The sequence below is a fragment of the Lacerta agilis genome, chromosome 5 (genome assembly GCF_009819535.1).
Source record: "Lacerta agilis isolate rLacAgi1 chromosome 5, rLacAgi1.pri, whole genome shotgun sequence".
In the NCBI taxonomy this organism is placed as follows: domain Eukaryota; kingdom Metazoa; phylum Chordata; class Lepidosauria; order Squamata; family Lacertidae; genus Lacerta; species Lacerta agilis.
The window spans coordinates 56,030,487-56,051,117 of NC_046316.1; the positions used below are offsets into that span (position 1 = coordinate 56,030,487).

The 20,631-nt window shown below is 42.8% G+C and overlaps 2 protein-coding genes across 4 annotated transcripts in view; one reads left to right on the forward strand and one right to left on the reverse strand.

Moving 5' to 3' along the window:
* On the forward strand, positions 1–7,763 carry MAP6D1 (MAP6 domain containing 1). 2 transcript variants are annotated; one of them, XM_033149948.1, is made up of 4 exons: positions 1–809; positions 3,042–3,159; positions 6,381–6,422; positions 7,555–7,763. In XM_033149948.1, the coding sequence occupies exons 1-3, from the start codon at positions 184–186 to the stop codon at positions 6,390–6,392; spliced, it is 756 nt and encodes a 251-aa protein (XP_033005839.1). In that variant the 5' UTR covers positions 1–183; the 3' UTR covers positions 6,393–6,422; positions 7,555–7,763. The 2 variants fall into 2 exon arrangements, with proteins under 2 accessions (XP_033005839.1, XP_033005838.1); XM_033149947.1 differs by lacking the exon at positions 6,381–6,422.
* An 8,866-nt stretch (positions 7,764–16,629) lies between these two features.
* YEATS2 (YEATS domain containing 2) overlaps positions 16,630–20,631 on the reverse strand; it is a 38,339-nt gene continuing 34,337 nt past the window's right edge. For both annotated transcript variants that reach the window (XM_033149950.1, XM_033149949.1), the window contains 4 exons: positions 18,673–18,899; positions 18,012–18,086; positions 17,656–17,729; positions 16,630–16,869 (listed from right to left, as the gene is read on the reverse strand). In XM_033149950.1, coding sequence (XP_033005841.1) covers positions 16,761–16,869; positions 17,656–17,729; positions 18,012–18,086; positions 18,673–18,899 — 485 coding nt within the window. In that variant the 3' untranslated portion in view covers positions 16,630–16,760. The remainder of the gene's footprint in view (positions 16,870–17,655; positions 17,730–18,011; positions 18,087–18,672; positions 18,900–20,631) is intronic.

The window sequence follows — 20,631 nt, forward strand, 5'->3', positions numbered from 1 at the left end:
GGGAGCCAGCGAGCAAGTGGGCAGGAGGAGGTGCTGCTATTGGCAAGCGACGGGGCGAGCTGGGAGCGTTCCTGCGCGCAGGGGGGGAAGCCGCCACTCTTGCTGCAGAACTCCCCCTCCTCTCCCTCTCTTGCTCCCTCCATATCTCCTCCCGTCCCCGCATCCGTGCATGGTGGCGCCGCCATGGCTTGGCCCTGCATCAGCCGAGTGTGCTGCCTGGCGCGGTTCTGGAACCAGCTGGACAAGTCGGACCTGGCCGTGCCGCTCACCATCCACAATTACTCCGACATCGACGAGCCGGCCGACGAGGGGACGGACACGGCCGGCGCCCCGCCGCCGCCTCGGATCCCAACAGGTGGCAGCACCAGCAGCCGCCCCCATCAGACCCACCCGCGGGCGGCCGCCGCCGCCGCCGCGCTGCCCGTCTCGGCGTCCGCCCCGTCGCTGCAGGACGGCCTGGGGGGCGCCAGGAGGCCGTCGAAGAAGACGCGCGGCGGCTACCGAAAAGAGCCCTTCGCCGCCGAGACTCAGTACCAGCAGGATTTCCAAGCGTGGCCGGTGCAGAAGCGGGACGCCCTGCCCTGGATCGGGGAGTACAGGCGGGTGGAAGCCCCCGGAGCGCCCCCTGCCGCTGCCGCCGCCGCCGCCGCCACCCCGGTCGCCTCTTCCCACGCCGCGATCCCGGGGGGCTCCCACGTGTACGTGCTGCCGGCGGCCGGGCAGGAGGTGGTGGGCAGCAAGTACAGCGGCTTTAAGCAGGTGTGGTCCTCCTCCTCGCCGCCAGGCGGCCCCGAAACCTCCTCCTACAGGTAGGTAACGCTCTGAATCGGGGCCGCTGCCGGGGATTCTTTTTGGGGGAGGGAGGGGTTCTCTTTCTTAGCAGGGCTTAGCTCCTGCAGAACTTCTCCACTTGCCCCCTACCCCATCCCTTACACACACATGGGCCAGAGCTCAGCCCTGGAAGGAATAAAGACGCAAAGAAAAAAAAGGGTGTCCCTGAGCATGTATGGAGCACATTCACTTCATCTTCCTTGCCAAGGGTTAACCGTTTCCCGCAGATAAAGCATTTCTGTCCAGGGAATAGGAGTAGTGAACCTGCATTTGGTAGGTTTCCGTATTGCGTTCATTTCCTGCTTGACTGTACCATATTGCTTTTTTTTTTTTTAAATGCATTTAGGCCATTTACATGCTCGTTTTTCTGCATTTCCTCCAAGGAACTAAGTACATGCTTCCATTTCTCCAGTTACATCTTTAGAAGAGCCCTGTGGCCCAAGATTGCCCAGTGAGCTTCATGACTGGGAAATTTTAACCTGGGTCTCTCCAGTCCTGGTACATTCGCTTGAAAGGGTAGGGTCCTTGTGGCACCTCAGTGAAGCAACATGCTTCTGTGTGCAGTTGTTGACACGTGACAATATATATGCAGGTCCCCCTCCCTCTCACTGACCACATATTTGTTTTTCAGCTATACTGTACAGAAGTGCTTTCTGTTAGGCAAAGCACAGTACATGCAATAGTCCAGGTCACCACAACCAAATCTTGATTCAGGAGGTAAGGATCTCCAGAACCCAACAAGCTGACATTGGGTAGATGACACCTCTTATACTGAGAACTCCAAAGTACTTTCCAAATCACATTGAAATACAGTACTTTCCCAGTCCCCCCCCCCCATGCACATCCTTAATCAACCCAATGCTTTCCTTTTTAAAAACAAAACAAAACACCCAAACAGCTTAAATATATTGCCTATGAATAAATGTTGCAGTTGCTAACCTCCCCTCCCCAGTATTTATTCAGAAGGGAGATAGAATTACATAGGATTGTATCCAACTAAGACATACTCAAGAGTAGACCCACTGAAATCAATTGACAAGTTAGTCAAGTCTTTTGATTTAATCATACAGCTGGAAATAGTGGTCTAGTCCAACCCTCTGCAATGCAGGAATCCCAGTTAAAAAAATTCCTCACAGATGGCCATCCAACCTCTGCTTAAAAACCTCCAAGGATGGAGAGTCCGCCGCTTTCTGAGGTAGCCAGTGGAGCTCTTACTGCCAGAAAGTACTTTTTACTGTAAGGGTCTACTCTCTTGAGTATAATAGTTGGATACAGCTGTCAGTCTGCAAGACTTAATTCCCAAATGCAGTGCTCACCCTCTTCCACTATGATCCACCGGGAAGAATACAAATCACTATTGCATGGAGTATTGAATGAATATATAGAAAACAAATAGCAGAGCATGTTTTTGTCTTTCCTGTTCTTTCTCAGGTGAGCCCTTTCCGCCTCTTTTCCAGGTGCTGGGGTCCACCTGCCTCTGCCTTAACTTGCAGGGGTCACCAGCAAGACCTTGTTGCTACAGACAAGGCATCATGCAATCAGTGAGATTATCAGATGAGGCTTTCAAAAAGCCCTGGCTTGACCCAGCCTTTTCTTTGTTCCCTTCTGAGTGCAGACAGGCTTCCTTTGGACTGGCTCACTGGTTGCTTTCCTGCTCCCCAGATTATTTAACTCTCTGGAAATCTGGCTCTTAAAAACCCCCCAAATGCCTTTTAATTTGTTTTTAATCTTGACTCAGCTTGTTCTGGCAAAGGACAGCTGTCCTGTGCCCAGCATGGTTTTGTATGCTGGCCAAGCAATTAATAGGATGTCAGTGGTGTATTGATAATGCTAGCTGTTGAATTTGAATCAAGTGCCTCTCTCTAAATAGCCAAGGTGTTCATTTGTTATCAAAGGTAGGGAAGGTCAAGGCATTTGCCTGGGAGCAGGTAATGTCTGTAGGTATTCCAATACAAGGCGAGGGACAGAGATTTCAGCACCAGTTCTCTATGCCTCGTTTTTCATTGCTTTCAAAGTGTTTCCTGTTAATTTTATATTATTTTGAGGTGGATGAAAGAACAAGGTAAATTTTAAAAAAATACACGTAGATATATATTTGCAGTTTACCCTTTCTAACATTATAAACCAGCTAATTTTGTCTACTTCTGAGTAGCGGTGCCCACTTTTTGTACCTTTAGACACCTTTATTTCACTTTACAAATTCACTTTAGGCATGAGTATCGTCCATGGACTGGAGCAAAACGATCAAGGCCTACAAAGACAACACAGGGTTTCATTATTCCAGAGGATCACTTTGCGCAAGAATCTAGCTACAAAGCAGACTTTAAGGTAAATGAACTTTGCAAAATCTTTGAAATGCAGGTGTTTGCTAATGTGAGTAGGACTCAGTCCAGGAAAACAGTAACACATCACGAGTAATGCTTCATCTTTCAAAAGTGTATCTAACCCATCAAAAAAAACCAATGCCGTGATTCAGCAAGGGAGCTCCTCTGCAGATGTGCATCCAGATGTACACCCCATATTTATTATGGTGCTCATCTGGGCCCCATTGAGCTGGCCAGATGTATGTTTTTTATGCAGGTAGGCATTCATAAGTTAATTTGAAGCTAGGAGTTGGTACCCACAACTAGAGCTGAATTAGAGCCAGGATCTGGCAGCTTAAAGTGGTCTATTGCAACCGCAAGAGTTTTTCTGCATAGTCAGTCAATCAAGTTGGTTAATGAAAGGAGCAAGAAAAGGGTATATTGAAAAGAAAACAAATACAAACACAAACACGCATTACACTCAATTCATACAGAATTATCATAAGCATCTATTATAACAAGATAGTTCATAAACAAACTGTTGTTTGAAAAATCGCACCAGTAAGACAGCAGTAATTTCACTGAATTGCTGCCCTAAAGGCTAATCCGTTTGGCTTTAATTCTGCTTGCTATGAGGGCAAACAAGGCTATACATCTCATAATCCCCTTGCCATTTAAATGTAATTTTGGCTATAATGGGCACAGAACTAATTCTCCCTGCAGAAAGCCATCTCTTTCTAATATCTGGGAAATCCTCGCTATCTCCAGAATCGCAAATACACTGGCGCCATTCAAGACTAATCTGGTGACGACCTTCAAGCACCTTTGTAGGCTGTGATTGATATCTTAATGCAGAAAAGCCATCCCTGGAGGGCAATGTATTAATTTAGGCAGGTAGCTCTCCATTTTAAAATCATCCTTGAAGGAGAGCTCCTGATGAAATTATAAAGCAGCCAGGTCCTGTTTCCTTTTAAGGTTCCCCAGTTTGTTTTTAACCAAGGATTTTGCAGCTGACAAAATTCTGGTAGCTAAATCAACTATGCAGAAGGCAAGATTAAGCTTCTAACTGTGGAAGCCCACAGATTATGGATATGTTTTTGCTTTTGTAGCTTGCTCAAGAAAGCAATGACCCCTTGATTCCACAAACCAGCCTTTCCCAACCTGATACCCTCCTGGTATTTTGGACTATTAGCTGACACCACTTTTGGCCAGTACAGCTATACTAGTTGTGGCTGATGGGTGTTGAAACGTCTGGTGGAGATATTGTGAGGCAGTGCAGATTTGAAGATGCTGAGCCCCTGCAGCAACTGATATCTCACCTACCTCTGTCCTTTAACAGACTGATGACTGTGCTGGGGAATAAACAAAGTGAATAATATATATATATATATATATATATATATATATATATATAAATATTATTCAGAATTTGTTCAAGGTCCATAGAATTTCTTTCCAGGACCCCATATTTCCATGTTACAGAGGAGCAGAGATAATAATTTAGCAGCAGACACATGGGACATTGTCCACAAGACTTATTTTATTAGCCCTGAATAAATTAAGTATTAGCCAAGGAATAAGATGGTCTGAACTTGATCCCTAGATATTTGGATCCAGTATCTCTAGATTTATCTGGAAATAAATAAATAAATAAATATAAGATACTGATTGACACTAAGGAAAGAGGAGCCTTCTTACTGCCAGATTTGCGTTTATATTATGAAGTGTCATGTTTGTGCTGGTTAAAAGATTGGATAAAGTTGGAGAATACTGAACTGCTAGGCTTGGAGGGTTACGGTGTTAAATTTGGTTGGCATGCATGTCCATGGTAAGGTAAAGCTAGAATACATAAAAAGATTATGAATTGTGTAATTAGGAAAAATATTTATCGAGTTTGGGAAAAATATAAGAACCTGCTAGAAAGGAAAACACTTTTATGGCTTTCACCCATCGAAGCAATGGAAAACAGGATTAAAATTCACGGCCTACTATGCTCTTAAGGAAAAAGCTATGGGTGGAACCTTTTATTATATGTGGTGGACCTGTAGAGTAGTTAAAAGAATATTGGGAAATGATATATAATGAATTGAAAAAAATTATTTCGGGAGACTTCCAAAGAGGCCCTCCCTGTTAGGAAAAATGAGGTCCCAGGTACCAAGTATGTATGCCACTACAGCGAGAATCCTATATGCACCAAGATGGAGAGAGGCGATAGTACCTACAAAGGAGGAGTGGCAGATGAAATAATTGGTATATACAGAATTAGCAAGATTAACCAGCAGAATTAGAGAGCAAGAAGAGAAAAGTTTTAAAGAGAAAAGAAAGCCATTTGTAGACTATCTAAAAAGCCATTGTAAAAATGTTAGAACTTTAGTCATTTTGGAGTAAGCTCAGCAGTTCTAGTTTATAATGAGAAGAATGTGAATGTTTAATTAGCTAGAAAAAATAGAATATGCAGCAGCAATGAGAAACTATGGGAGCCATGGAAGGATGGACAGGAAGTCCATGGAATAGAATTGTGGATTGATGTAATGTATCTACCCCCCCTTCCCTCTTCCTTTTCTTTCACTTTTTTCTTTTATTCCCCAGTTCTGTAATTTATATTCTTATAAATTCATAAATAAATAAAAATTAAAAAAGATGTTTGGATCTAGAGGCATTATATAGAAAAATCAGACCTAGACACTATTAACCAGTACATCTTTAAAAGTCTCAGCATTTTACTTACTTATTTGAAAACTTTTCTAGGCCACTTTATGTTTAAAATATCCCAATGTGGTACATAAAATTAACAGCATTATAAAAACATGAAACAAGTTAAAACAGGAATGCAGAAAAAAGAGGGTTCTCTGTGGCCACAACTCAGCACTATTAAGACCCATTGATTCAGGGGATCTTCAGAAATATATACTTGCAGTGTTTAACCCATTATTTTAAACAGATCAGGTATAGCTTGGAGGGTTTGTTTCCTAAGGCTCGAAGCTTTTGCATCTGTGCTATTCCTTCAATCAATTTCCACACATCAAGTGAAATTCCAGTCGTGAGGAGGATATTATGAGTTGACTATGCATTTAAACTCTCAGCCATATTATGAACATGATGTTATGGACGTGATCAGCTATGTAAATGTCATACGGTGTTGGGATGGGAGATGTTTGGGAGAAGGCTCCCTGAGGGGGGTTGAGTTGCTTTACTTCCAATTCTACCCTATCCCCAGCTATCAATAAAAAACCACTTTTCCTTCAGGGAGGCATCTGAGGAAGAATAAAGTCTGCAATTCTAAACATGGTAAGGGTTTTTAAGGGGTTCTCTTCCCCTTTCCACCTTATTACTGCTTGCATGTTGGCCTTACACAGGAAGAAAGGTCGCCACCAGTTCAAATGTACTCACAGAAAGCTACCTCTAGTTTATCAAACTTTGTATTGTCGACACTGACTGACTGTGGCTCTCCCGAGTTTCAAACTGCTACCTTCTCCAGCCACACCTGGAGCTTTTGTGCATGCAAATCATATGCTGTACAGCCCTTTCCGTAGCTCATTTGCCCATCATCCGCAGTTGAAAGACCTGCCCCATCCTGGCTGTTAATGTGCAGGGAGTAACATCTGAGCTCTACTCAGTGAGCTGGTCCAACCAAGTGTGGGGTTTAGCTTGCATGCCTGTGAAGGACACCAAGGATGCCAATCTAAAGGGCTTTTCAGCAGCAGCTGCGAGTGGGCGAATTTCTTTGAACCCGCCCTCAGGCACCTCACTTGAATATAGTCTCCTGTCTTGGGCACGAAGCACAGTTTGTGGCCGTGGAAAAGACTTCCCCCCCCTCAGCCTAATATAAGCACAAAGAAGAATAAAATTCAGCTTCTTGACTCCAAACCTCATTGAATTATGTCACATACCATATTTCTGCAGTGCACAGGCCTTGTATTAACAATAGGGCTGGATTCTGTCAGTATATAAATTGGCTGCAGGTCTGACAATAAGAGTATATTTTGAATAGTGAGAAGACCCTTTAATATTTCCCAGCAAATTGTGGCCTTCCAGATATTGCTAGACTGTAATTTCCACTGGCTATGCTGGCTGGGGCTGAAGGGAGCTGGAGTCCATCAATATCTGGAGGAGCATGTCTCTGATACAGTGGGTTCCTTCTTGGTCATCTTGAGGGGTAGCAAGATGGGTACAAAGGCCTTATACTGGGTCAGACAATTTGCCCAGCTAGTTCAGTACTGTCTACACTGACTGACAGTGATTATTCAAGGTTTCAAACAGGGTTCTCTCCTTGAGATGCCGGGGATCAAACCTGGGATTTTCTGCATGCAAAGCTGATACTCTGCCACTGAGCTACAGGTCTACAGCTTTTAACTGGAGCCCACAATGATGTTCTTGTATGTAGCAATGGACCTAAGCATGCGTCTTTTCTTTTCTCCAGATTCCAGAAATGAAGACTAAGTTTTCTCCGAATCCTTCTGCCGTTTTCCAGGCACCATCTCGCATCCTCAATGTATGAATCTGGATCATGCACATTTCCCATCCAGGCAGCTTGAATGTTAAGGTTGTGAAAATGTACAGCTATGCAACTTTCACGAGTGGTGTTGAGATAAGAACAAGGATTATTAAAAGCAGCTACAGCGAATATCAGAATTTATGCATCTATTATGAACATGTAAATCAAAAAGCACTTGAGTTGGTGATGGTGGAATATACTAGGGGAGAATGACCTACTTTCATAGAAATAGGCTCATTAACAGTGGGCTGACTGGCTTCAGTATTCCGGATATTGACGTTGGTCAGCAAAAAGCAGCATTTTAAGCTATAAGCTTATGCTAAAGAACACGATGGGGCTGGGCTGAGTAAAGTGTATAGTAAAACACTCCCCTCTCAATGTTGTATAGCCACACTGATAAGAAAATGAAAGTGAGACTAGGTAGCTTTTGAATGTTGCTGTTTCTTTTTAGATCTGGGGATCAACCTCAAAGCATATATCATGTTGTTGCAAAGACTTTGATGTTTCCTTGCTGAGGGTCATTCCAAGTGAGCAGTGTGGCCCTTGAGCAGTTTGCCCTAGATTGTGTTCCACACAAATGCTAACTGGATTTTAGAGGGTTCTGAACAAACTGAAGCAATATTTTATCTCTCAGAGGCCCTTACTCCAGTTAAATACTTCACCAGATTCCTTCCATTCTGTGGAGCTCTTTTGATAGGAGCTGTGGTTGGTTTCTAGATTGTTTCCCTTTTGGGGGGAGGTTTTCCTAGGACTCACAGTCTCACATCTTTGCTTCATTTCCTCCTGGATAAGCCAAAACTTTCCTTAAGAGCCCAGTCCTTGCTCATTCTGAGGTAAGGCACAAGCTTCTCTTACGTTGGTGTGCATACAGACTCGATATTCACATCCATTTCTGAATACTCCCAAAGGTCTAGAGACTGTATTCTGGAACTGAAAATCAAGACTTGATCGAGATTTATTTCTACTGCACATCTTTAGTAGGCCAAAAGAATCCCCAGAGCAATACTATTGAATGGAATCGGAATTTTTTAAAAGCTTGGTGACTTTATTTATTTGTACACTGCCTACTCAATAGGGCCTTGAGATAGCGTACATTGAAGCATCTAAATAAAACAAAAACCATAGAAATATAATCAAAAACACAAGATAACAGCCAAAGGATCCCAGCACCATAAACATTTCCTAATGTTAATACCCAGCACCAACTACTTCTGCTGGGCCTACATAAAATAGCTAGGATACACCTGTCAAAAATAGTAGGCCTCACATTTATGGCCACTGAGGTATATTTATGTATTTCTCCAGGAAGTGCATTCCACAACTTTGATATAGCCACCCTGAAGTACCTGTTACATTTTTAGGGTTGGGGAAACTATTACATCCTGTGGAGAAAAAACCCATCGGAGGGAAATTGAAACATTCCCGACAAAGTACCAGCTTTTATTGGGAACTGGTAGCACTAACTTGTTGTTTAGCTCACAACTTTGCAATGGACCAGATGTTAAAGCAACGACCAATTCAGGTTGTAATAGTGCTGTTTAATATGTATGTAAATATTGTACATAGAGACAACAGACGATTTTTTCCTCTAAATAATAAGAGTATGCTTAGGATTCTTTTAGTTATCATTAATTATTTTGAGAATGCAAAGTAGAAAATTTATTGCCTTCAAAATCCTAAATTATTGCCTGCATATTGGTAATGCTAGTACTAAAGAAATGTTACATAGTGGCTATTATAATAACATAATTTGCAAACAGGGATCATTTTAAAATTTCATTATTCTACATTTTTGTATCGTATTGAGACAAAAGCAGCTTCTGCCTAGGCTCTTTTAATAAACCATTTTAGTGTTAGTTCAGTTCCTCATATGTTGTATATATTTTATCAATATAACTAATTGCCAACTGACATTTGTAAATGTCAGAATGCTCTATTGCCCTGATCCTAGGGACTTCAGTGTATGTCACTCCTTTGTTGGTAGGCTGGGGTCCACCAGATGATGTTGGCCTCCAACTCCCATCAGCTTCAGCCAACACAGGCAGTGGTCAAGGCTGATGGGAGTTGTAGTCTCACCAACATGTGGAGGGTCACAGGTTCCCCACTGCCGGTGGACAGATTCTGGTGGGTTATATTCAAGCAGGGACTTCATGGTGCTCTACACAAATGCTGACTAGTATTGGTGGGCTCTGGAAAAAACCAAAAGCAATACTTGATCTTTGGGAGGCCCCAAGGCCCTTACTCCAATTATACATGTGTGTGTTTGTATTGGAGTTGTGGGAGCTCTGTACCAGTGCACTCGAATTTGACATTTGCCCATTAGAATTAAGAAGTTCTTGATAACATAAACATTCAATTTGTTCATAAGTGGCTAAGTAAGAACCATATTGGTTATAATCCTGAGAAAACTGGGGGACCCAAACTCCCAGTTATTATTACAAGAAAAAGACATAACTGTCAGCTCACCCTCTACTGGTGTCAGTGGGATGTAGATGTGCCTAACAGGATTTCATCAGTCAGCCAGGATCCAGAGTTACTTTAGTCACTGTCAAAGGTAGGCTTCCTCAAACTCGGCCCTCCAGATGTACTGAGACTACAAGTCCCATCATCCCTGACCACTGGTCCTGCTAGCTAGGAATCATGGGAGTTGTAGGCCAAAAACATCTGGAGGGCAGAGTTTGAGGAAGCCTGGTCAAAGGCTTGGGTGTGCCCAATAGGAGTTTTTATTTCATTTCATTTTCCTTCGTACATCATGACATATCACCAACTGCTTTTGGAACTCATTCTTCATCTACTTCATAAGTGGGTGCTTGTCCAATCATTTAGATTTCATACAGGGACCATTTGACATCTAATGTAAGCACATGCAGAAAGAATTTGGGGAAGGGAATGGGGATAAGAATTGTGGTTTTTCAGGAACATAAAGTATTCTTTGTTGCATGTTGAATGTTTCTGAGTAAAAACCTGTTTATTCTGCTTGACGATTTCTGATATATTTAAGCAGTTGAGTTTTAACTGGTTCAGTTATTTGCAATCCAGACTTTTACTAAACAGACAAAAGAAAACCACACTGCCTATTTGGTTTCTGTTTTTAATTTAATAAGATTTCTTAAAAGGAAAAAAAAGATAACAACAAAGCAGCTGTACATGAAGTTTGTATTTTATGGAGTTAAAGATAAATTTAATAAAAATGTATTTTGGCTACAGGTTCTTTTTCAGTCTTCAGTTTAATGGAAACTGTTTGGAGTACTAAAACATTTCGATGGTTTGCATGCATACCGAGGAGCAATAATATTTGTGATATATTATCTGCTTCAGGGAACCAAGAATGCAGCTGAAATCTGCACTGGTTGAATTCCACTGTCCCCCCCCCCCAACCTAAAACGTGGCCAGCCCTAAGGAGTGCCTGGATTGAGTGCCTGAATCTGTTCCTCCTCTCCCCACATGGCAGGTGGTCTGTGCATGGGGAGAGCTGACAGTTCTGATCCCGTTGGTCTACAGGTGTGTAAGAGCACCGCATGTACATACTTGGTGCCCTACATCTAGAACATCATCTGTGGTCCTGGTAGAACAGATTCACGAAATAAACCTCTTGCTGGTCACAGCTCTCTCACATTAGATCAGGGCAGTTCTCTTTACTCTGTGTGATGCTTCACAGTTTATATATACTTGGGCTCAACTGAGTGGAACTATTGTGTGGTAGTGGAGCGGGAAAGAGGGGGATTATTTTCCATAAAGTCACTTCCTACTCTATGAGCACATTACAGTATTGTTTCCCAGCCTTATGCAGGATGTTATAAACTATTGTAGGAAGCTGCCTTTGCAGATACACAAGTGTTTCCTGTATTCTTATAAAAAAAACATGCCCCTTTCTTTGAAAGAAAAGTAGAAGGATTAAGCAGCAGCAGGTACTTTTTGCTTCAGTAAATGGTAGGTATTCTGGCAAGGATTAAGGAAGGGGAATCCACCTCTGTTTAAGGATTGGGGTGGGGTCTTTTCACATCTAGTTAGTAGTTTCACATCTAGTTAGTAGTTTCCATCTAGTTAGTAGTTCTGTGCATAGGTAGTGGCTGAACAGCTGTGTATTTTGCAGTATAGAAGTATATATGCTGGCCCATATATATATATGTATGGCCCATCACAGCAGCACACTTGCATATAAGATGAAATGAAATCCTACATGCTGCTGCACTTGGGTGTTTCATACTATTTTCAGTGTGTAAAGCAGTCCTAGAATTCTTCCGTCAATATAACTTTCCTTAGCTCTCTATTTTACTGGCAATTGGTTGCTGTGGCAACATGCATCCTGCAAGCCTCACTGTTATTCATCAATATGACAATTGACTTCTTTGTCTTACTGACTTTATTCAAAAGGTGGGCTTGTTTGAGAAAGACTACAATTTAAGGGAAAGAGGAGCATCCTTTTATTCAAGGCCTAGATATTTATTTAAAGCTAGAGAAAGAAACAGAAGCTGTATTATTATATTCTCATAGTCAAGGGACACAGGAATCTTGGGAGAATCAAGAGCTTGGTAATTAAGATTGAATATTGTTAAGGGAACACAACCTGGACATTGAAATTTTGTCAGGAGAACTACCACAATAATGCTTATTTGGAGTCTTGGTGGGACATACAGCAGAGAAGCACTCAACCAAGGTTTTTCTAAGTTTTTCTGTTAGTGATAGTGAAGGTCAAAAAATTCAAGTAGCTCCACACAGGGCCGGCGCATCCATTTAGGCGAACTAGGCAGTTGCCTAGGGCGCCAAAATGGAGGGGGCGCCGGCCAGCCTGCCCCCGCCCAGTGCCGCTCCGCCAGCGGCAGAGTGGCGGGGGAGGGGGAGCAGCCCGAAATCCGGCTTCTCCGCAGGGCCGGTGCTAGGGATTGGCCGGGGGGGGCGGCGCCAGAAGGTGATCTGCCTAGGGCGCAAAAAACCCTAGCACCGGCCCTGGCTCCACACACCTCAGCACATGGGTATGTGAGGCAGGAATGGGAGAAATGGGATATTACAGATGCCTCTCATTTTAATCTCTGAAATTTTGGAAGATATGCAGCAGGTAAGTAAAAATTAACTCTTCATTTTGGTCCCTGTTCCAATAGTTTTTTGGGGACAAGTAGCTTTAGGCCAGGGGTCGGCAAACTTTTTCAGTAGGGGGCCGGTCCCCTGTCCCTCAGACCTTGTGGGTGGCTGGACTATATTTTGGAAAAAAAAATATGAACGAATTCCTACGCCCCACAAATAACCCAGAGATGCATTTTAAATAAAACCACACATTCTACTTATGTAAAAACACCAGGCAGGCCCCACAAATAACCCAGAGATGCATTTTAAATAAAAGGACACATTCTACTCATGTAAAAACACGCTGATTACCGGACCGTCCGCGGGCTGGATTTAGAAGGCAATTGGGCTGCATCTGGCCCCCGGGCCTTAGTTTGGGGACCCCTGCTTTAGGCAATGATACTGTAATTTCAGGCAACAAAAGTAAACATCTATATTTATATGGTTCCATCTTTATGGTAGCTGGTTCTGTAAGTGTATTCTGTACTCCTTATGGAAGTTTATACCAGGGGTAGGCAACCTAAGGCCTGTGGGCCGGATGCAGCCCAATTGCCTTTTCAATCCGGCCCATGGACGGTCCGGGAATCAGTGTTTTTTTACATGAGTAAAATATGTCATTTTATTTAAAATGCATCTCTGGGTTATTTGTGGGGCATAGGAATTTCTTCATTTTTTTTCCAAAATATAGTTCGGCCCACCACATGGTCTGAGGGATAGTGGTCTGGCCCATGGCTGGAAAAGGTTGCTGACCCCTGGTTTAGACTATGCTATGCAACTGTTGTGAACAGCGTTCTCCAAGGAAAAAAAAATTCACCTAAGAGAGAGCACAGCAGGAATGGGTAACCTATGGCCCTCAAGATGTGGCTTGACTACAACTCCCATACTTCCTGACCATTAGCAGGGGTTGCCTGGGGCTGCTGGAATCTGAGAGTCTCTGCATATGGAGACCACAGTTCCCCACTCCTAAAGTACAAGTAGTCAATTTAGTAGGACTGATGGGCATTGCCATGGCAGCTGCCACTCACCTCCTGACTCGTCTGAATTGCAGATGTACAGGAAAGCAGCATAGGCTTAGAACATGAAGAAGTAGAGCCCAGCCCCATCATGTTTAATAAAGAAAATTTATTGTAAATGTATATTACACAATTATACATTATAATACAGGCAAAGCAAAGAATTTAAGCCAAGGACTGTTTTGGACAATGGTAGCCTTCAACACATATGAAAGCGTTCACTTTGGTTTAGCAAAAGCAATCTGGGTGTGTGGAAGCAGCATTATTACTTCATGTTTACCAAACCAGCCTAGAGTAACTGCTGGACACCATTTTCATTTCCAAATGAAGGAAAAGTTTGCCCAAAATAAATTTAAAAATCACTTGAAGCATGCTAAAACTTTGACGGGACAGATTCCCCTCCCCCTTTCCATCAAGAAACAGCTCCTTTGCTATCTCAAGACAAAGCCTTTCTTTGTTAGGTTAATATTGGTTTCAGTGTTCTTGCTTTATTTTCAGATTGTTCACCTACAAGTCATCTACTGATAGATATTAGTACTTTTTGCTGCTGACCCGTTAGTGGACTAGTTAAATGTCAACAAGCCTGACAGCGGGATTAAGGGTTTTCATGCCGAAACATGCCCTCTCAAGTTCTCTCCACCCGGCAAACAAGTGTGTTTTTCTGCCACTTTCTCAAGGTGCTTTAGAATTTCTGTATACTGTGTGGGTTTATTTTTAGCTTACCTTATTGTTTGTGGCAGCTGAGCATCGGGTGTATGTTGGTATTTTCCCCTTCCCGTTAACGTTTTTTTTTTTTGCAAAACTCCCTAACTGCCTGCAATTCCAAATATCATTATGTCCAGTGGGATAGCTTTGTGATATGTTCCCCTGAGTTTTAACAGAAGTGTGAGAAGCCAGGATGTGTGCTACTGAGCTTCTAAGATTGCTACACATGCTGATTTTATTTTGTTAATGAAAGCTTTTTTTTAAACCACCCAAAAACCTTGTTGCATTGATTTCTTTAAAGTAGAGAGACCCAGCTTACACCCCCCAAAAAAAAACCTGAACAGCAGGCCAGGCACCTGGTGTTCAGCATCGCTGTCTTCTGCACAGCTGAGGAACGTTATGGGGTTTTCAGGATGTGTGGGCACCCAGGAAGGCTGCAGAATGACTTACAGAATGAAAGAAAACAATGCCGAAACACCCTAAAAAGAAAATGGTAAAGGACCCCTGGATGGTTAAGTCCAGTCAAAGGTGACTATGGGGTGGCAGTGCTCATCTCGTTTCAGGCTGAGGGAGCTGGCGTTTGTCCACAGACAGCTTTTCAGGTCATGTGGCCAGCACAACTAAACCGCTTCTGGCACAATGGGACACCATGACGGAAACCAAAGCACATGGAAACGCCATTTACCTTCCTGCCGCAGAGGTACCTATTTGCACTTCTATGCTTTTGAACTGCTAGGTTGGCAGAAGCTGGGACAGAGCAATGGGAGCTCACCCTGTCATGCAGATTTGAACCACTGATTTTCCGATCAGCAAGTCTGGGGCTCAGTGGTTTAGACAACAGCACCACCCATGTCCCCTACAAACACCCTATAGCCACCTTGAAAGTATGCTGAGCACAATAAAAACTCTGCACTCTACCCAGGTTAATTTCATTGAAATTTATCTCCTCTTTGATAATTTGGTTGTTCAGTAAAATGCTGGAGAAATGTTCGGCAAGGCACTGCATGCTTTCAGTAAAGATCGCAAGAGAAGGAAGCTGCACATGGACAGTATCTAGGTCACCAAATGGACTATTATTATTTTTAATCTTTTAAAAACCATACTTCCAAGTTCCCCAATATCCTAAGAGCCACACACATGAAAACCAACGAATTTCGGAGAAAGTATTCTCCTAACAAAGGTATTATATTCCAATTACATACTTTAATGTGGGCTAAACAATTCCTATTATCTGGAATTCAAACGAATGGCTCCTCACAATTTAAGATTTTAAAATCAGAAAATAAAATAAGATTTGAACTGACTCAGCAAAAAATTAGAGGAAAGCTCAGTATGCTATAGCTTAACCTTTTTTTTTTACAGGTCAAGTAAAAGATCCAATTGTGGTCCACTGGGGGGGGGAGGGGAGACAGAATATTCTTTTTGCAGCATAAATGAAAAATTAGGCATGTGATTTGAGGGTTGACAACAACTTCCTTTTGAGAGCCAATTGTGGATTATTTGTCAACTTGGACAAGCTTTCAACCTAGTCTAGACTTCTTCTTACCATGTTTTATTATGTCATCTTATACCATAACAGAATTTGCTGCCCTTCTATACACCTAAGCCGTTCATTGGTTGCATTGGTATGCAATGCTGTCATGGTCTAATGCATGTTTCCTTAACCTTGGCCCTCCAGATGTTTTGAGACTACAATTCCCATCATCCCTGACCACTGGGTCCTGCTAGCTAGGGATCATGGGAGTTGTAGGTCAAAAACATCTGGAGGGCCAAGGCTGAGGAAGCCTGGTCTAATGTTACAAGAACAAGCCTCTCGTGGGGCTTCTATGCTTCCCTTCCTCTGGTGCAACAGCACGGATATCAGAAGCTTTTGCTTCTGTCCTAGACTAACCAGAGTTTAACATATTGCCCAACTGATGGCAAGTGAAAACAAGCCAGCTTCATGAACTATAGGTTCCAGTAACCATAATTACAATTAACCAATGTCAGAGGAAGCTATGCTCCAAAGAGAATTAAGGAAGCTTGCATTTATTTCTGAATTACACTAACTGAACCCTATGCAATGAATCATTTCCTTGATAAAGCAGGAGTCCAGCAGTCTAGGCCATGATCTAATGTGCTATCATAATTTTCACAGGTAGCTCACCTAGGAGCAACTGCTAATGAAATTAGGCAGCTGAATTTGGAACAGTTAAAAAAAAGATTTATGCTTTCTCTTTAAAAAAAAATTGAAACACTAATTTGTAGTATTCAAGGTAGCCTAGACCAAACACTAAAATATATATTTATTTGAACACAATGGGATTGTGCCAAAATCTTTATTCTGCGGTTCATGTTGCTTTCCAGTCCAGATCACTGTTCGTCACTCAGTATTCCCATATGCTTGTTTGTGAGGAAGTCCAGAAAGGGAATGTTACAGATGGCTTGGTGAATATTCATCACGGTGATCTCTCTTGGAGTCCTAGGGGGAGAAGGGAGAATATATCACATCAATGGAATGTTAGTCCTCAAGCCTCCATCTAAGCACCTGGTTAAGCAAACAACAACAAAATCCACAAGGGATGAACTGGGCAAATAAAAATGCAGCTATAAACTGGTATTGATTTGTACCATGAACAAATTTTAATTTCTTACTATTATCAGGGCCTGCCCAGACTCTGAACTTTCATTTTAAAAACAGTAATATCCTGTAGCCCTTTAAGAACAAAAGTTACAAAGCAAAATGTGAGGCTCCATTTGAAGCAATTGCTTTGTGAGATAACAATCCTGCCTTTCAGTGGTTTTTAACAAATCAGAGCTGTGGCTGATGAGTGCTAGAGAGTCACAAAAGCTTAAGGGAAGATGCAAAAATGGCTTGAAAATGACTCAGGAAGTTCCTCCTAAAGACAATGGAAAACAGAAGCCATTTTTGCATATTCCTCAGTGCACATTTCTCTCTCTAGAATCAGGATTGCCTTGCCCATTTTGAAGCTGTTTTTTCTCTCTTCCCTGGTAGAGAAGTGATTGTTGCCTAGAGAAAATAACTTGAGAAATCCAGGACTGTAGTGGATTTTGGGGAACGCACAGAATAGCAACCAGAAGACACGGAACCCCGTCTTATCACAGTCTGTGAGTGATTTGGAGACCTCTGGTGCATCATAGTTCTGAACCATTTTAAATTTATCGTCCTCAAAGTAAACACAGATTCTGTCTAATGCACAAATGCCCCACAAGTTACAAGATATAAGTAAAACCTAAGCAGGTATACCTGCTGTGAGGTGCTGCTTGGTAACCAACCGCCAAAGCTTCTCTTAGTATATCACTTGCCAGTTGCTCTGTGGCCTGTTATAAAGAGGGTTTCAAGGACAGAGAACATAAACAGTTAAGAAATGCTTTTAATCATCACAAACCATGTCTTATAAAACTGACACATCACCATGCACAAATTTACAAAGAACGGTGTGTTTGTTTAATTTGTCAACACCCTACTTATATAAATATATATAAAACAGGACTTTGGACAGGCAGTCTCATATAAGCCACAACTTAATTTTTTCTGCATCTCAACGAGCTATGACTTAGATTTTACACTGTTGAATGACAGAAAGTTTTCTAACAGTTTACCTTTAAAATCATATCTTCTACTACGGACGCATAGACGTTCTTGTGCAGCTCTACAGGCTGAAAGGAAATTCCTATCTATAAAATGAGAGGGTGAATAAAAGGTTACCGCTCTTGACTACTAAACAAAGGAGCACAGAAATAGGACCAAAACATTCTGTTAAAATGGGCTTATGACAACCTGACAGAACTACTTGCTGGCATTGTGGGGAGGGGGAGATGTGTGGCAGGCACATCACAGGAAAACTTCTGCACCCCCCAGTTGGGCCTGCCCACTCTGTGTTGAGCCCTGTTATCTTTCTGCTATGGGCTAAATGTCACCATCTCCACATCAGGTCCTGGGATTCTTGTTATCAGTTTAAGTCAGTCTTCCTCAACCTAGTGCCTCTTCCTGATGTTTCAGGCTACAGCTCCCATCGTCTCCAGCCAGCAAAAAGGACAAGCATGGGGAGGACACTGGATTGAGGAAAGCTGGTGCAGGCAAATTGAGGGTGGGGATTAAACTCCTGGCAGTCTAGAAGTACCAGCAAGCTCCAACCAGCCTTGTAAAGAAAAAGTCAACACAGCTTGCAAGTATCACAGGACAAACGTATTATATTGTCAAGAGCTTGAGGCAGTGAATATTTTTTTCCCATCTAGCTATGAAGAGCATTTCTCTTTGTACCTGCTCCACTGTCTCGCGCACAAACTCTGATGTAGGTTGGGGTGCCAAGTAGAACTTTGCTTCCTCTTGCTTCTCCTCTGGTTCCTTTTTAATGTTAATTTTTAGAGGCTCAGCAACGTTGATAATGTCTATTTCCTCGTCATTGTCTGGCTCTTGCTTGAGGAACCGCTCCAGCTCTTCCAGCTTTCGACATAGTTCTTCCCCAGTGGTGTAAGAAGATGAGCATTCTTTCCCAAGAAGCAATCGGGAAGACAGAAAGAGGATTTACAAACAGATCTGTATCTAGTGACAGATGGGCGCAACTAAAAGGCATTCGGAGTTCGTGCTGAACTGCAAGGAGGAAAAAGCCCTAATTGCTACCGCCCAACACCAGAACATGGTTTCCAGTGACAACATCCTGCCATCTCAAGTTGCCATCATCGTTATGCCTGAAAAGGAGCCCACAAAAATAGAGACACTGATGCTGTGGATGGACTGACATTTCTCAAAGCGATCTGCCTCATTCTGCTACAATGACCCAGTCCCACAGCAGCTGGGTAACCAGATAAAACATTACAGGTTTGCATCCACATTAAGTCAAGGTTTAGTCTTAATGAAATAAATAGGATTTTTGATTACCGGTAACTTGTTCCATTGATTGACAGAACGAATTTAAGTCTGGATTCATCCTAAAGTGAGGGAGCCTAGCTATGGATAAAAATGCCTGTTTCGCTGCTCTCCTTGTAAAAAAAAATGCAAGTCAGAGCTGTTGACTTTAGAACTGGAGTGAGGAAACACACTGTTCAGTAAACATAAGAATTTTTGTTTATAGATATTACTGTGAAGAAGGAGGAAGCTTTAAAAAGCAACTTATACGCAGTGGGCATAAACATTTCAAGAGCCTTTTACTAACAAGTGCAAAACTGCTCTGGAGGAGTGGGGTACTTGGCTCCAGTCATATCACAGGTCTTTGTCTAGGGATGGGGAACCTGTGGCCTTTTAGTAAAAGGTAAAGGTAAAGGTAAAGGGACCCCTGACCATTAGGTCCAGTCGCAAATGACTCTGGGGTTGCGGCGCTCATCTCGGTTTACTGGCCAAGGGAGCCGGCATACAGCTTCCGGGTCATGTGGCCAGCATGACTAAGCTGCTTCTGGCGAACCAGAGCAGCGCACGGAAACGCCGTTTACCTTCCCACCGGAGCGGTGCCTATTTATCTACCTGCACTTTGACATGCTTTCAAACTGCTAGGTTGGCAGGAGCAAGGACCGAGCAACGGGAGCTCACTCCATTGCGGGGATTTCAACTGCTGACCTTCTGATTGGCAAACCCTAGGCTCTGCGGTTTAACCCACAGCACCACCCGGCCTTTTAGTAGCTGACTGTAAACCTTAGCAGGCTAATACAAGTGCAGGCAGTTCTTCAGGCATCCTGGCCTCAAACTACATAGGACATTAAAGGGCCAAAGACAGCACTCTGCTTTGGCTCCCCATTGCTTTCCAGGCCCAAATTAAGAGGTTACAGAATCACACGTGTTTTTAGCCATAAGGCAAATGATTTGTAGAACCTATGTTCCAAACATGAAAGAAATGTTTACAAAGTGAAAAGGAGGTGGCCCCCCTAGCATCTGGATCAAATGGTGGAAACAAAGGGGAAAAGAAAATGCTTCCATTTGCAACACATTAATTTAGAACTGGGCACTAACTTTACAAATTTGATCACATGTTATGGACAGAAGGAAAGCGAGACCACCTCTCTTATTTTACCTCCTCTCCGAAACAATATGGATGCGTATGGGGTCAGATGTGCAAGTCTAGAGCTTTTCTCTGCAGTGGCCCGTAGGAAAGTTATCCATAAAACAAACACATGGCAGATGCACAGTGTGGGCAAGCATAAAGAATGTCCTGCTCTCATTCTCTCACCTCTTCCCCTGGTAGAGCACAAGGAGAAACCAGTGTAGACAACGGAGAGAAACTGACCCACT

What these genes read in the sequence shown, in the direction of transcription:
- MAP6D1 (XM_033149947.1), top strand. Translation starts at nt 184, where the DNA reads ATGGCTTGGCCCTGCATCAGCCGAGTGTGCTGCCTGGCGCGGTTCTGG. An exon ending in CCCGAAACCTCCTCCTACAG is followed by an intron (nt 810 to 3,041) that starts GTAGGTAACGCT and finishes AATTCACTTTAG; the next exon opens with GCATGAGTATCGTCCATGGA. An exon ending in GCTACAAAGCAGACTTTAAG is followed by an intron (nt 3,160 to 7,554) that starts GTAAATGAACTT and finishes TCTTTTCTCCAG; the next exon opens with ATTCCAGAAATGAAGACTAA.